Here is a 15,847-nt window from a genome sequence, read left to right on the forward strand (position 1 = left end):
CTCATATAGTCTGAATCCTAATATTCCCGGCAGCCTTTGAAGGCAGCAGCAGAGTCTCTTCGGTTCACACTTCCTTCGAGAAGCTCACTAGTGCAGCCATTTTGATTAGAAGCCGCAACGCTGGAGAGAAACTGTCTGGAAAAGGTGGGGATAATGTTACTCAAAGCACAGTGCGTGTATAAGTTTTATTCACATTTTCTCATTAGCACGGATCTTAATTTAAAGTAAAGGCGCCCCGGTAAAATAATGATGCTGCTATCTGTTAACGTTCATTTTTATCTGAGCTAACGTTAGCTTACGTTAGCTTGGATGAGCTTTCCCTTGCTCACAGACTTATAACCAAGGCAGTTAAGAGATTGTGATTTCACCGGCCCTGAATTTATGTCTGTATTATGCGCCCGTAGTGCTACAAAACAATATAGTGCATTTAGTTTGTTTCCACCTCTAACAGAAGAAATGGTTTCAAGACAATTGGACTCGCTAGCATACAGCTAGCCGGTCAGCTTGAGGTAACATTAGCACTATTGTCGAAGCTAACGCTCCCTTTTTCTGACCATAAGATGAGACCCAAGTGTAATGTTATACCACATAAATTGCCCTTGGCATGCGAGCAGAATAGATGCCAAGCGTGCATATCATAATCTATATGTGGCTGGCCTGGATATTTCAGGTGTGAATCCAGAGGAGAGAGATGTGGGACCAGGGAGGACAGCCCTGGCCGCAGTGGCCTCTGAGCCAGCAGCAGTGGATGCAGTCTTTCCAGCACCAGCAAGATCCAGGTCAGTGAGTGATGCACATGCTCCATGGAAGCAGTTTTTTCTTAAATGTAATCGGCAGGTCTTTGCACATCTTAAACAACCTTGATAGTAAGACTTGCCCTAGACCAGTAACACTTTCTGTATGGGTATATGTCTGAATCTTTGTTTATTCTTTGGCTTTGTGTAGGTCAAGTGGACTGGGCTGCTCTGGCACAGGCATGGATAGCCCAAAAGGAATCGACAGGAGCAGAGCAGCAGAACATTCAACCCAATGGCCAGGATATCCCAGGACTTGAATCTGTTGGACAAAGCAACCATGGTGCCTTCCAGGGTGACCCAGCATTTGGCAGAATGTGGCAGCCAGGTATGCAGTTTTACACTTGAGGTGTAGGGCTGGCTTTCCCAGATTCTCACTTTCTTTATTCTTCTGTATTGCAAGCCCTAAGATATTGTCACATATATCATTGAGCACAGCAGCATATTTTTATTCTACGTTGGTGGGTGTACTTCAGCAAACTCAAATCAGCGTGGAGTCATTTTTCAGTCTGTCCCTCTTGCAGATAGCTTCCCTCTTGCTCTCTGAATTCGCTACAAGATAGCCAGAGCTAATCATCTGTAGTCACGACAGTTTATATCATATCACAGTTTATGGGACTGATGTGACTCAAGGTAGCTAACATAGTCAGCTGCCATCTAGGTTATCTTATACTTTAAAATACCTTTAAAAAATGTGTGTCGTAATACCTCATTTACCACAAATGCAGCCCTAACTCAGCAACTCGCAACAAGTAACTACTGTATACACATCATATTTATTGCAGATATACATGTTGACTGAGAAGAGGCACTAACTCAAAGATTGCTCTTGGAATTTTAAGAACTGATATTGGAATGGTTCAGGTTAATCAGAAAATTGATTTTGGACACAATTTGTGACCTCTTAAGGGCTCAAATAGAGATAAAACACCTGAATCCAATTCCATCTTGGGCAGTCACAAAGCCGCAGTTGTTTTTGTGGTTAGACAAAAAGATATTTATATTGCACTTGCTTTTATTTACTCTTTAATTTAAAGTAAAATTTTCCATCTTTAACAGAATGGGGAATGCACGGACAGCCCCCTCCTCCTCCACCTCCTGACCAGGCCTGGATCCCTCCAGGGTCAGGACCAATGGATGTGGTGAATCCCAGTGAGGACAGCAACAGCCAGGACAGCGTGGAGTTCAACTCTGAAGCCCACCACGGGGTTTACCCCCAGAACAGCCATGGGTATGGGGCACAGCCCGACAGCTACGCCATGGCCCCCATGGCCATGAACCAGTTTGATTATCAGGTATGCAGATGCTACAGTAGAAACTGTTGAAGCGTTTGGGTTTTAGTGTGACAACCAAGTAACAACAACAAGGAGCAATCCATATAAACTGTGCCGGGTCCCAGCATCTAGGTGTATCAGTCATTGCTTTCGTGATGCGGTGCAGAGGAAAGTTTTGGCTTGTTGAGGATCCAGCATGGTTTGGTATTATTTTATTAGCTGATTTTGTTCTTTTTTTTTTAGTAAACAGACTTGTAACGCACTCAGGAGAGATGGATGAATGTCGACTTAAATAATCAGGGGAAAGACAACAGCAGCCCCGTGCTGCCACATGGTGGCAGTAACAGGACCTTCTGTACTTTAAACTTTCTTTAATTTTCAGTTTGTGCTGTCTCTTTACAGCATGGAGCTGCTTCATCCTTTGCCCCCACCCCCACGGGTTTCCACTCTCCATACTGGCAGGGTCCTCCTCAGAACAGACGAGATACCAGACCCCCCGGATTCAGAGACCGGCCCAGATCCCCCATCCAGCTCCCTGTCAAACAGGAGGCCCCAGCACCGTTAGGTGAGTGTGTTTTCGCTCAACTTTATTATTTTATCGTAGCGATAGTTTCTGACACTAGGACAGTGACATATGACAAGTTTTGACGAGTTAAAACTACGCAAGCAAAATGTGGAAATAATCAATCATATGGAATAACTTCCAGATCTTAGAGGATGAGCCCGAAAAAGTCAAGCGCCAGTTATTTAAAAAAAAAAAAAAAAAGGCATATTGAAACCTCAAGTAATTGTTACTGAAGCTTCAAAGCCCCAAAAATGGTATTCCAGACAGTCCTATCATAGACTGTTGTAAACATGTAAAAGTGTAAAAGCTCTAAATGGGATGATACATCTTAAAAATGAGGCAGTATGTGAATAACTCCCTTTGACCTTGGATTTCACCTTCAGATGCTGTAAAAAGACGAACACTACCTGCTTGGATCCGTGAAGGCCTTGAAAAGATGGACAGAGAGAAGCAGAAGAAGCTGGAGCGAGAGCGAATGGAGAAGGAGCGTGCAGAAATGGCAAAAGATGATGGCAAAGAGCATGAGGCAGATGAGCAGGGTGATGGGCCACGTGTACCCCGCAAGAGTAAATTTGTAAGCAACCCATTTCTGGCCTTGACTGCAGAATTGTTTCCTTTCAAAAACAGTTTTACGCATAATGTTTTGTGTCCGTGGTGAAAGGGTATTCGGGGTCAGGGACTGTTTTCTCTGGTATGTGTATTAGAAGCGTAGCAGTGATTGCTTTTGTAAATGATGCATGCTTTGCCACTTAGTTGATTGAAATGCAATCTTTGCTTCTGTCTACATCAGGACAGTGATGATGAGGGGAATGATGACAATGACAATGAAGAAAAGCCCTCCACGAAGAAGGAATTTTCTGGTCGCAGTCCATCGCCTCCTGCAGAGGACAGTGAACCTGAAATGACTGAGGAGGAAAAGGAATTTCAGCTGGTCAGTTTGACCATTTAGTTAACCTTTTTGACATATACACAGCTGAAGCTGATCTGTTTTTGAGAAAGATTTATTGAAAATGATTTTCTGTTTTTCCCCTTGTTTTAAGATGATCATCACAAAAACACTCCTGACAGAGATCCTTCTTGAGGTCACGAATGAGGAGATTCTGCATGTGGCCCAAGAGACTCACCGAAAAGCCACTCGAGGTCTGCTTTTGTCTTTTCCAGTTTATGCATCATCTATACTTTTCACCAAGACATTATTTTTAACTCTGAAGAGAAACTATTATGTGTATAATAATCTCTTTAAATTAGACTCAATTATGCCCTGTAAGCCAGGGTGATTGAGCAGCAAACATGGGAGTATGTCTAAAATGCATTTTCAACCATTCTCTGCTAATGCATCAGAAGAAAGAGAGCAGAGCAATGTTTCTCACAAACACTATTTGAAAACCTGCTCATCATGGTATTGAAGTTCCTGCTGAAAGACTGTATGACTGAATGAAGTCTCAGCATTGACTCTGACCAGCACCCACTTATAGATACAAGTGACTTCCTCCATTGAAGTGACAGTGAAGTGTGCATTAGTACAGATTGGTTCTTTCCCTCCAGTCCGACTGTTTGCCTTGGATTGTGTGACAGAAGTTTGTTTGTTAACCCTCTCTCTTTTCTCCATTTTTTTGTTTTTTTGTTTTTATTTTTATTTTTGTTTTTTTCTCTTGTTACCAACGGCAGCTCTTGTGAATAGTGCTTTATCTGTGACCCCCTTCTCTAGCGACTCTCTTGCCTTTGAGAAAATGGCAGTATGTGTTTTAACATGTTGTTCCTGTTGTTGATGTGAATCAAAGCTCCTGCAAAACAGCTGGCACAGTCAAGTGCACTGGCTTCTCTGACTGGTCTCAGTGAGTATCCCTTTTTCTGTCACTGGGGGGAGGGAAGGAAAATATTTTACATTTTTACTTCATGGCGCGGTGTTAGTAGGAACATGAGAAAAGCTGTTAGCTCAAGCTGTAACTCCCAAATACACTTTCTAACTTTCGAAGATTCATTAACACAGAAGTGGCATCCTACTGATTGATATGGGTTTAGTTTTGTACTTTGATGTTAGAAGCATGCGCTCAAATACAAAGTATTTATTATATTGACATTATTCCTTAAGGGCTATTATGTTTTAGCTTTTTTCTAAGGGGGTTATTAGTGTGAAAGTTACACAGGATTAAGTGCCTTTCATTGGAATTGATGGGACCTTGGGTTGGAATTGAGGGGTTTCAGAAGTTGGAACACCTAATTGTGAGAATGGATCTCGGTCCTTTCCAACACTCAACAACCTGGGGGCTCTGTTGTGGCAGGCGGGCTCGGTGACTATGGTTCAGATGAGAGTGAGGATGAGGACGGTCGCAGCGTGCGAGGGTCTGAGTCCTCCGACACAGATGAGGAGGAGTTACGTCACCGCATCCGGGAGAAGCAGGACGCCTTCCGCCGCAAAGAACGGGAAATGCAGCAGCTGCAAGAAAAACAAGCACAAGAGGTTCTGCTTGCACGTGGTAAGACATGATGTCTGGCTTTTGCCCGTTTACACTAGGAACACAGTACACAGCTTGACTCTAATGCCTCAAAATGTTTGAATCCCGTGGAAGCAGTTGTACTAATACAATGCGATCGTTAGTTTGGGAGTTACATAGCGTGTTAGCAGCACCTGGTTTATTTTAACCTAAGTTTTTGTTGTCTGTTTTTTACAGAAGAGATGGCGAAGGACAGATTGAGCAGAGAAAAGGGGGAATATGATGAGGGCCAGGCAGAGAATCCACACAAACAGGAAGTAAAAGAGAGAGAGGCGGAGCCCTTGGTAGAGAGGCGTAGGTCCCGTAGTGAAAAGGAGGGTAGTGAAGGCAAGCACTCAGGTAGAGGGAAAGAGCGATCAGGGCGAGGTGGCAGTGATTCCCCGACCAATGGTCACAGCAGCAGCTCCCTCTCCACCTCCAGCCACAGCAGCAGTCGCTCCTCATCCTCCTCCTCTTCTTCAGCATCTTCTCGCAGTTCCTCACGATCCTCCTCCCCACGAAGGAAGAGGAGGCGTAGCCGCTCTTCGTCTCACAAGGCTCGCCGACGCAGCCGCAGCCACAGCTCCCATAGGCACCGCAGTGATCGTAGCGAGAAGGGCAGGGACAGGAGGAGGAGCAGTGCTGAGAGATCAGGCCGCCACAAGAAAGACCGCAGTGATTCCAGGGAGCGCAGGAGGAGGAGTAGGTCCAGATCCAGAGAGAGAGACCGGGGCAGAGCCAGGGCTAGAGACACCCGCAGCCGCAGCAGAGACAGAGAGAAGGAGAAAGACAGGGATAAGGAGAGGAAAAGGAGCCGGGAACGCAGGGATAGTAGTCATAGTCATAGCAGCAAACACAAGCAGAAGGCCTCCAGCAAAGACAGGGAGAGGAGGAGAGACAGGAGTCGTAGCCATGAGAAAGATAAGAAAAAAAAGGATAAAGACAAGGATAGGGATAGGGAGAAAGAGTCTGATAAAAAGAGAGAAAAACCAAAGGCCAAAGATAAAGAAAAGGAGAAGGAAAAGGGAAGCTCTGTAGTAACAGAGGAGAATGGCAAATCAAAGAAAAGGAAAGAGAGCGACTCATGCACGGACTCTCAGAGCGACAAGCACTCCCGGCAGGATAGCAAAACCAGCAAGAAGGGCTCCGCCAAGGTTAGCAAGAGGCGCTCAGACTCTGACTCAAGTAGATCCCCTACCCCTGAAGTTAGCAAGGAAAAAAAATCTAAGAAATCCAAACGTAGTCGCTCAAGGTCGACGGAAAAATCTCACAAGTCTGGTAAGAAGGCAAGCCGCAAACACAAGTCTAAGTCACGATCAAGGTAGTATTCGTTTTTTTCTCTTTTTTCTTATTGTATGTCTCATTGTATGTCTCATTGTGATTTCTCTGGATTCCTTTTAATCAATGCATTTTCAATGACTGAAGGAAAATGGTTGCTTGAATGTTTTTAAAAAATTGTCAAATATAGTCACATCTGTTTAACTGGTCTGATGCAGCAATTAGTTTTAGTGCTTCATGGTTTCATGAGAAGCAAATTTGCCATTAATCAATTTCTAACCAGTTTGATTAATTCTCCTTGTTACCTGCTGTTTCCTTGGTAGAGCCTAGTTCTGTTTTTAGCATCTGCCCAGAGTAGAAAATTAGTAAAAATTAAATAAGATCCTAGTAATGTCCAAGTGAGCCAAACAAATACATTTCTGGTAGATGTGCCTCTCTAGAGTCTGCAGATCATTTGCTTTTATAAAGATAATGTACAGAATTTCATATTCTGGCAGTATGTCTGGTGGGAGGGGGTGTTTGTGCATGTTTGTATTTTATAGTCTGGATGGGTAAGAGTATTTGATGCAGTATTAATGTCATGTCCACGCCTCTCTTACAGGTCAGTGTCCCCCTCCCGTCGTAGCAGACGCTGAGGAGCACAGTTAACCTCCTGATCTGTGCACTTTGCCACTTTAAATTCCATGAGTTGAACAGGCTTGTCTCATTATAGAGGCAGTTGTGTAGGTGAACCCCCTCTCATACATTTCTTTCATCTTTGTAAATATGTTGTTATTTTTAAAGTGTGACTGAAGAACAAGACATTTTGAATGGTAGGAGTTTTCACTTGTAATATGCAAACCTTAATAAGATTCGGTGGACACTAAAAACTCAAGTTGTATCATTTTAAACCATAACAGGATTAACTTTTTTTTCCCAAATATTATTGTAAAATGTCCAATAAAACAGTTTGTTCCTTGTTTTGCCTCACTGTGTCTATGATGTTAATGTCATTTAACAGGAAACCATATTTCTGAACACTTGATGAGCATTCATAATTTTAGATTTCTAAGTTAACAAATAATCACAGCACAGACCTGCCACTGCTGTCTGTGCCATCATAATGGTTCATACTTCTCTTAGCCGCGGACTACATGATTAAGAGCAAAACACTTGGTCAGAGGGGCTTTAAGCATCAAAATGTCCCTCAGGTCACATCAGTGCAGTTGAAGGTTTTTCAGGGATGATTGAAGGACGTAGAGCAGCTTTCAAACAGTAGTGAAGGTCACGATAGTCAACTGTCTTATTAGAAATATTGTCTGTATAAAGAATGCATTATCGCACAAACCTGCTGATGATGATGTGAACTTTCAAAGGATGATAATTAACCTTAGAGGAGCATAAATGATCAAACCGCAGACTTCTGTCATTTGTTATAGAAAACCCCTCGCTACTCTAATAGCAATGACTGTACACGAGGATAATATTAATAATCATTTATGGCGCAGTCACGAGATTACAGTAGTCTTTTATTCCATTCATTCAGGCATTTATTCTACAATAAAAATCAACCATACACATTTTTTCTCCTGTGTTTAACGGTCTATGAGTTTGTTCCTGTCGGTACCAGCAGCGTAAAGTGTCCGACCAGTAGGAACTAAAACGTGTTTCGTTTCAGCCCGAGTAGAAAAAGTTGGAACACTTAATGTTCCACTGACTTACGTAGGTTAGTGTACAAATCTTACAGAGCTAGCTGTCAAACAACCTCATGTCATGTACTCTAATAAGTTTAACTGCCTCATGTTAGGACTGTACAGCCGTAATCGAAGTGCTGTGTGCGGGCTGGTCCAGAGTGCACCGGGTCGGAGCGGGTTCAGCTGGACAGCGGTGTGTAAACAGCGGTCACTGAAGCTGCAGAGGAGCGCCTGTCTGGAGAGGCAGCACCATCCCATGCCCTGTCAAATAAGGTACTACAGTTTATACCGTTTTGTTAGCAATGCTTAGCTTTGTCAGTGTTGCCGTAACATTAAAAAAAAGCGTAATGTTAGGGTAGCTATTAAGATAGCCAAGAGCAAGTTAGCAAACCGAGTTTAAGTAGAATCAGATACATCGTGCTTTTAGCTCCAGTGACGTTAGAATGTGTTTGAAAAGAAGGTAAAACAATTTTACTTTAAAACAAGGTTGAGGCTGAGATTTTGCCTGAATAGCATTCCAAAAAACAGAAGTATGACATTTTCTATGAGATATAATCTAGGAAACAAGCAAGTCCTCATATTGGAGATGCTGGAACCAGCAGCTGTTTGGCATTATTACCTCAGCAATTATTGGTCCAGCAGAGATGTGATCAATTTTAATTTCATACACCAATAGATTAGTTCACCAATCATTTTAGCATCAGTGGAAAGATTCTGTAGCTTGTTATTAGTGGCAGACACTGTAAAATTCATTGCCCCAGAACTGATTTTCATCAGTTGAGATGTTGATCATGTGCAGTGTTTATTTGTTCCTGTCTGTTTTTTCTATGTGCAGTACTCGATCAGCCTCCCAAACCACAGTGGACCCTGATGAGGTGAGGAGGTTCCAGTCACTGGCCAGCAAGTGGTGGGATGAGCAGGGAGATTTTGCAGCTCTTCATGCCATGAATGACCTGAGGGTGCCTTTCATACGGTGTGTTTCTGTGCTGAATATATGTTTTAAATATTTATCATGTTTTTGTCATGCAGAGATGTCATATCTGAGTCACTGTCAACACAAGTGATTGATTGGCAGAGGCATCGCGCAGTTGTGTCAAAATATAACCTGAAGATGATCCAGGCTTGTGGTATTTGAGTGCAAAGAACACAAATTCAAAGTGACAGGATTCCTTCACACATCAGCACATTTTCAGCCAATAGCATCTCAGCCACCCCTACTCTACATATGTGAATGTTTTGGGGGGGCTGGCTGTGGCTGTTTTGATTGATAAGATCTGCTGTTGGGGCCACACATGGTAATCATTACATTACCCATCCAGCCAACAGCTCTTTGATGCTCTGCCCTTCCCCCTCTGTGGTCCTGTTGGTAGTGATGATGATGAGTGGTTATGCTGACAGTATGACAGATCCAGTGCCAGTGTATGTCTGAGTGTGGCTGATTCTCCTGATACGGCTCAGTCCTCCCTCAGGGCGTGTATAAATGAGATGCAGCAGCACTGCTGCTACTGTTGCTGCCTGTACCTCCAGACTCTGACAGTCTTACTGTGATACAGTTGATGCTGCTGTGGTACTTTGTTTCCTTCTTTGTTCTAGTCTGTTTAAATGTGCACTTAAGTTCAGTGATATTGAAAAAGTATTACAGAGACACATCAGTGTCCGTTCACAAAACTCACAACTTCTCAGATTTTGCCTTCAAAATCTCACACAGCAAACAAAACGAAAACATCTGTATCAAGTTAGGTAAAGAGCAACACAACACTGTATTTGTTCTTTGCAGAAATTTAATTATTGTTGCATTTTAAAAGAAAACGGTCATCTGTAACTAATATAAAGAATATGGAACTGCCTCTTTCTCAAAGATTATATAATGATGAGCCCAAACTTAAATATTTCAGTCACTTGGAAATTTAATGCAAGTATTAAACCACAGTCTACTCTACCCTAAATTGTTTGTTTGGTACAGTGCAACGTTTTGTCAGTACTCATAGGGGAAATAAATGCATTTCTTCCTTTGTTTTTCTTTCCACTACTGCCATTCAGAAGAAAAAATGAGCAATTATGTTGTGATGATCCTGGGTAACACCAAAATAAGGAGAAATACATGTAAAGGCATGTTGCATTGATTCAGTGGTCTGTACACTCTGTAATAAGCCTTTAGTGATTAGCATTTCTTTATATAAGGACAGCATTTTGTATTTAAAGGTAACAATTTAGAACAAGAAGAAGATTTGTTGGGTCTCTCTCTGTAAATTCTATATTTTAAAGAGTATGGTCTAGACCTGCTTTATATGAAAAGTGCCTGGAGATGACTTTTGTTGTGATTTGGCGCTATATAAAAATATTGAATTGAATTGAATTGAAGGAGGGTTTTTGCCTTAAACGTTTAGCACATTGAAACTTGAAAACTGAGCTAAAGTGTATAAGTGTAATAGTTTGCTATCAGAAATTTTGTTTTAATTTAGTTTCAGCTAAATATGATTTCAAATGACAGGGAATGACATATAGAAATCAGAAAATAGATCTCCTTTGTTTTTTCTAACTACAGTTAAGTAAAGAGTATTTTTATCATTAGCCTAACAGTCCATCATGTTAATAATGGTTAGCTTGACATTCAGACTGTCGCCAAGCAGCTTTTGTCAGTGTCTTTGTGTTGCTGTGGCGGTGCGAGGAGCTACTTAGGTGGATGTCTGCCAACATCTAATCTTCTTTCCTTCATTGTTTGCACGAATGCTCGTGTACCGCAGCAGAGCTTTAATGAGGATGATGCATACCCAGATCTTAGCCTGTTCTGCATGTTTCATGCCTGAGGCAGACAGCCGTTAGACAGCGTGTGAAGGGAGGGAGGGAGGGAAGGAGGATGAAGCACAGGAGCAAGGTAGGGTTGAATATGTAGCCAGAGGATAATTTGTGGTTGTCAGCTGGCTGACACTGTAGCTCATGGCAAAATGGGGGTTGTGACAGAGGTGTGAGCAAAATGTGGAGATTCTTTGGGTCTCCAGCCTCCCATACACCTCTGTATGCTAAGCAGCATTACGTAGCCTGTGGATGTTTAAGAATACATGCATCCCCCAGATTTGACTATCTGTGCCTGTGACATGATGGGTGTCTGTTGGATGGTAGGAGGAAGATGTGAGTGTTGAGCGATGTTTTAAATAGAAATTTTACCTGCTCATTTACCTGTACAGGGATAATCTGCTGAATGTGCACAGAGCGCGTCATCCTGGAAAACCACTAGCAGGACTCAGAATACTGGATGTTGGCTGTGGAGGAGGCCTGCTCACAGAGGTAAAATGTGTGTGAGTGTGTGTGTACTTTGTGATAAAGATGCAGACCAAGTAAGAATAAGGACATGTAGGCAAAAATATCTTTCCCTCCTACACATTCTGCCCAGTTGCAATTGTTTCAATTGCTACCTTTCACGTCACATTCAGTCCTTTATTTCCAGATAGCAGTCTGTTGCATGAGATTCTCCTTTCAGTGCATTATAGTCCCAGTCCGTTCACATACATACCAGTGCCCAAAAAACATTTAAACGTCAGCCCAGTTCTCGTTCTCTTTTGATTTGACTGGTCGTGGTGTGGTGGATCGGACAGTCGGTCGTTTACAGTTGTTTATCTGTTTGTTAGCGTTGATAGCTGTGCGGCGAGGACAGAGCTCCTGTCTCTGCCTTCACTTGGACAGAGGACATACCAGCTGTGTTGTGTGATTCGGGAAGACAAAATCAGGTCCTGTATTTATATGGCTCTGTCACCCAGGCTGTCATATTCACACACACACAAACCCCAAAAAAGTGTCTGTTAAGATTTAAAGAGTGGTCGTGTCTCTGAGTGTCTTGTCACTGTAAGTCGTCCCATCAGAAGGGATCAGCTGTGGGAGGATGGAGATCGGCCTCTGGGCAAACAAGTGCTGCTCTCAACATGGGGATGTGTTTTTACCTAGTGTCCAGAAGAGGGCACTGTAGTTCACATCCAACCACTTATGATGTTAATTATGTCATGCTGTTAGGTGGATGGAGAACATAATTGCTTAGCTGTGCTGGAGAAAACCACTGTGTTGTGGTGATCCTCAAAGTCAGTTTTATTTGTACAGCGCTAATTCACAACATAGGTTATCTCAGGACACTTTTCATATAGAGTAGGTCTAGACTGTACTCTATAATACAGAGACCCAACAATTCCCACCATGAGCAAGCACTAGGTGACAGTGACAAGGAAGAACTTTCTTTTAAGAGGCAGAAACCTCAAGCAGAATCAGACTCAGGGTGGGCGGCCATCTGTTTTGACCTCCACCAACTTTACAATGTAACATGTTTACTTCAGTTCTTTAGGTGTAAATTGTGGGGGGAGATTTTCTTATCTAAACACAGATGCATTACGAGGTATCACTTCTTTAATCACCATTGCTGTCCTCTTTGTATACCAAAAAAAATTAAATCCAAGACCCACCCACACACACTTAAGCTTACTAAAATATGCTGATAATCTGTATGATGAGACTGAAAAAGACTGCATGTATCTTCATAATGTAACTTCTCTGCAGCAGTGGTATGAGGAGCGTGCAACTGAAATAATTGAAATGCATGTAATGTTAGACATTTTTAAGCAAATCCTGAAAATGTGTTTAAGAATCATAAGTATTTTATTTTTAAACATGGTCGAGTGGTTTGGGAATCTGAGTTTTAGGAATAAATTTAAATTGCAGATAGTAGTAAATATAGCTGGTGAACTGTGAGGGTGCTACTAAGGGAGAAAAATTAATTAAATATAAAGCTAGCAAAGCTTTCCATATTGTAAGCGATCTTACCCTTTGCAGCTGCTGTTGGGGGTTTTACCCTCAGGGAGATCTTACAATGTGGAAACATCTGAATATGTACGACAAGTCTTCCTTGCAAAGTCTTGCTCATGATTTCACAAACATCTAGCCCCTTCATTTTTGCACTATTTGCATGTTGTTGGAAATTGTCCGGTATTGTTATTAAGAGTGAGATAAAGCCAATAAAGTGTCTAATTGACTTGGTGTTCCCTCCTCTCTGTCCTCTCCCAGCCCTTAGGTCGTCTCGGAGCTAATGTGTTGGGTATAGATCCAGTAGAAGACAGCATCTACACCGCCCAGCTGCATGCTTCCTATGACCCGGACCTTTCTGACCGGGTCTCCTACCAGGCCTGCACCTTAGAGGAGCTCTCATCAGAAGAGAAGGAGGAGCAGGGAGCAGACCAGTTCGATGCTGTTGTAGCATCAGAGGTGGTGGAACATCTGGCCGACCTGGAAACATTCGCCTTCTGCTGCAACCAAGCGCTGAAGGTGTGTCCCATGACGGCGTGTGTGTGTGTGTTTTTCCTCCCAGCTGTTAGCTCAGATATTAGATATTTTTACATCAGTACATGTGTCTGCACTATGATCTGAGCGTGTTCTAATGTGCATGTGATTTAGTTGTTTGCATCTGTTGTGCATTGCTGGGAATAGGTTAGCATGTGTTTTTATGTGTGTGGTTTACATTGAACCTTGACAAGCTTTGGTGAAAGCTGTGCATCAATACTGAGGCCGGATGATCATAATCTCCTAGGTCAGTGGGCCAGAATGTTGAGAGGGAAAAAGACTAAAAAGCCTAATCTTCACTTAATGCCTCTGCATTTGGCTTAGGCACAACTGGACTTTCTCTGGTACAAATCTCTTATTTCTACTCTTAGCTAAAAAAGTATCTTGCTTGCAGCAATGCAGGGATGCTTAGTATGAATTCTTGTATTGTTTGAATTCATGTTACAAAAAAAGAACTGCACTCTCACTCTTTTCATTTTCTATCCTGTCCGTTTTCTCTGTGAGTCCACTCTCCCTCCCTTCCTGTTAAAATCATGACCGAGGTTGAACCTTAAGGTTTGGCAGTGTTAACTTTCCGATTTCATGGACTAGACTCTGTCTCCTGAAAGCTCTAAATCCACTCTATAAATACCCCTGTGGCTCAGGTAGCAGTGCACCTCACTTGTGTAGAAAATACCTGCAGGGATTTGTTGCCATTGTAAAATACACTCTCTGAACCAATTAAACATAAAAGTGCAAGTCTTTCATACTTGATTAACTAAAACTGTCCATTTTCTCTGTGTGCAGCCGGGCGGCTCACTCTTCATCACTACTATTAATAAAACCAACCTGTCATACGCGCTGGGTATTGTTGTAGCCGAGCAGCTGCTGCGGATCGTTCCCAGCGGGACGCACGACTGGGAAAAGTTCATCAGCCCAGTAGAGCTGGAGCGCCTCCTGGAGTCCAGTAAGTCCCTCTAATTTCCATGCAGGGAAATGAGCATGCACATGATAAAATACATTCATTTGTTAACAATAAACAGCATGACGTGTTAATGATCACCACAAGTGTTGAGTAAGAATTAAAATGAGTCATGTAAACACCACAGTCAGCTCACTGTGGCTCACTGTGACCGGTTTAAATGTTAAACAGTCTGTCCAGCAGTTGAAGATTTGACATGATGTAAATATATATATTTGTGGAACACCTATACTTTTGTTTTTTACACATGTTCACCCATATGAGTTTTAGTAGTTTTGGAAAAATTACAAATCACAACAGATTCGAGACAACTGGTTCTTTGTTGGCACCACACAGTTCAAACTGATTGTTGGATATATATTTTTTTCTTTTCTAATTACCATGCACTGACTCAAGAATGAATTTATTAATGAGTGCACCAGATGACAATTCCATCATTCATGGCGGTGACATCATGTCCTGTCCCATCTCTAAATTTGAGTTTAATAAAGCAAAATTTAATTGTCTTCTCCCATCAACAGATCATTTTACTGGTCATTATTTTTCCTTATAGACTAGGTTAAGTAAATGTATGTTGAAACATTCGACTTTTACATAATTTAATTTAATTTTAAAAACGTCAGAGGCTGATTTTCTGTGACGTAACCAGCCACTGAAATCAGCTACATTATTGTTATATCACATCTTTGCAATTCCCAGATTTGAAAAATACCCTGCTGTAGATATGTTGTTGTTGTTTGTGTTGCTGTCGTGCCCTCTCTTCCTCCAGCTCTAACCCTTCCTATCGCTTCATTCTTTATCAGATGGTTTCTCAGTGCAGTCTGTTCAAGGAATGCTGTACAACCCAGTATCAGGAGCCTGGAGCTGGACAAACAGCACTGCCATCAACTACGCCCTCCATGCTGTCAAACATAGAGACGATCCCCAGCCAGACCGAGCTGAGGAGAGGAGCCCCCGCCCAGAGGACCACACTGCAGCTACACACAGCTGAGCCACAAGACTGGAGAACAAGTCAGATAATGTGGAAAAATGAATAAACTCAGATGTGTGGAGTTGGAACTTCACAGAGGCCAGAGGCTGTGATGCAGCATATGTGACAGTGGTTATTAAAGAAAAGGAACAAACAGCCTTGAGATAGTTAGAGATGCACTGCAGCTGCCTGTGTGCTGTCAGAGTAAGACTGCAATACGCTGTTGGTTTTTGGTCAGCCTTTGTTTTACTCTGAGCCAGAGTGTTATAAATGGTTTTACTAGTGTTTGATGAGCTGTGCAGGGCAGCTGTACATCCTCTAATTATGTAATTCAGTAGCAGAGCTGTATAACCACACAGCTTCACAATCTATAATACTCACATTGATTGTTTTCACTTTATGCTGTGCTGAATCAGCTTGGTGTTTTAGGTTGAAAATGTGATTTACCCTCTATTATAAACTGTCTGACAAGTGAAAATTCAACAGTGAAAAATCTGATTTGTTCTCTGTTCCTCTTGTTCCTCTGCCCTGAACGCTAACAA

The 15,847-nt window shown here is 42.3% G+C and overlaps 2 protein-coding genes across 2 annotated transcripts; both read left to right on the plus strand.

The window, feature by feature from the left end:
- The first annotated feature begins 14 nt into the window (after window positions 1-14).
- pnisr (PNN-interacting serine/arginine-rich protein) lies at window positions 15-7,344 on the plus strand. The gene is made up of 12 exons (XM_018682823.2): window positions 15-144; window positions 671-779; window positions 946-1,122; window positions 1,854-2,089; window positions 2,471-2,633; window positions 3,017-3,207; window positions 3,424-3,564; window positions 3,674-3,773; window positions 4,415-4,468; window positions 4,916-5,110; window positions 5,306-6,428; window positions 6,987-7,344. The coding sequence occupies exons 2-12, from the start codon at window positions 692-694 to the stop codon at window positions 7,018-7,020; spliced, it is 2,502 nt and encodes an 833-aa protein (XP_018538339.1). The 5' UTR covers window positions 15-144; window positions 671-691; the 3' UTR covers window positions 7,021-7,344.
- Window positions 7,345-8,032: 688 nt separating this feature from the next.
- Window positions 8,033-15,788, plus strand: coq3 (coenzyme Q3 methyltransferase). Its single transcript, XM_018682816.2, has 6 exons — window positions 8,033-8,331; window positions 8,894-9,031; window positions 11,244-11,343; window positions 13,102-13,359; window positions 14,161-14,320; window positions 15,139-15,788. The coding sequence occupies exons 1-6, from the start codon at window positions 8,138-8,140 to the stop codon at window positions 15,324-15,326; spliced, it is 1,038 nt and encodes a 345-aa protein (XP_018538332.1). The 5' UTR covers window positions 8,033-8,137; the 3' UTR covers window positions 15,327-15,788.
- The last annotated feature ends 59 nt before the right edge of the window (window positions 15,789-15,847 follow it).

This window comes from Lates calcarifer, linkage group LG15, assembly GCF_001640805.2.
Source record: "Lates calcarifer isolate ASB-BC8 linkage group LG15, TLL_Latcal_v3, whole genome shotgun sequence".
Taxonomy (NCBI): Eukaryota; Metazoa; Chordata; class Actinopteri; family Centropomidae; genus Lates; species Lates calcarifer.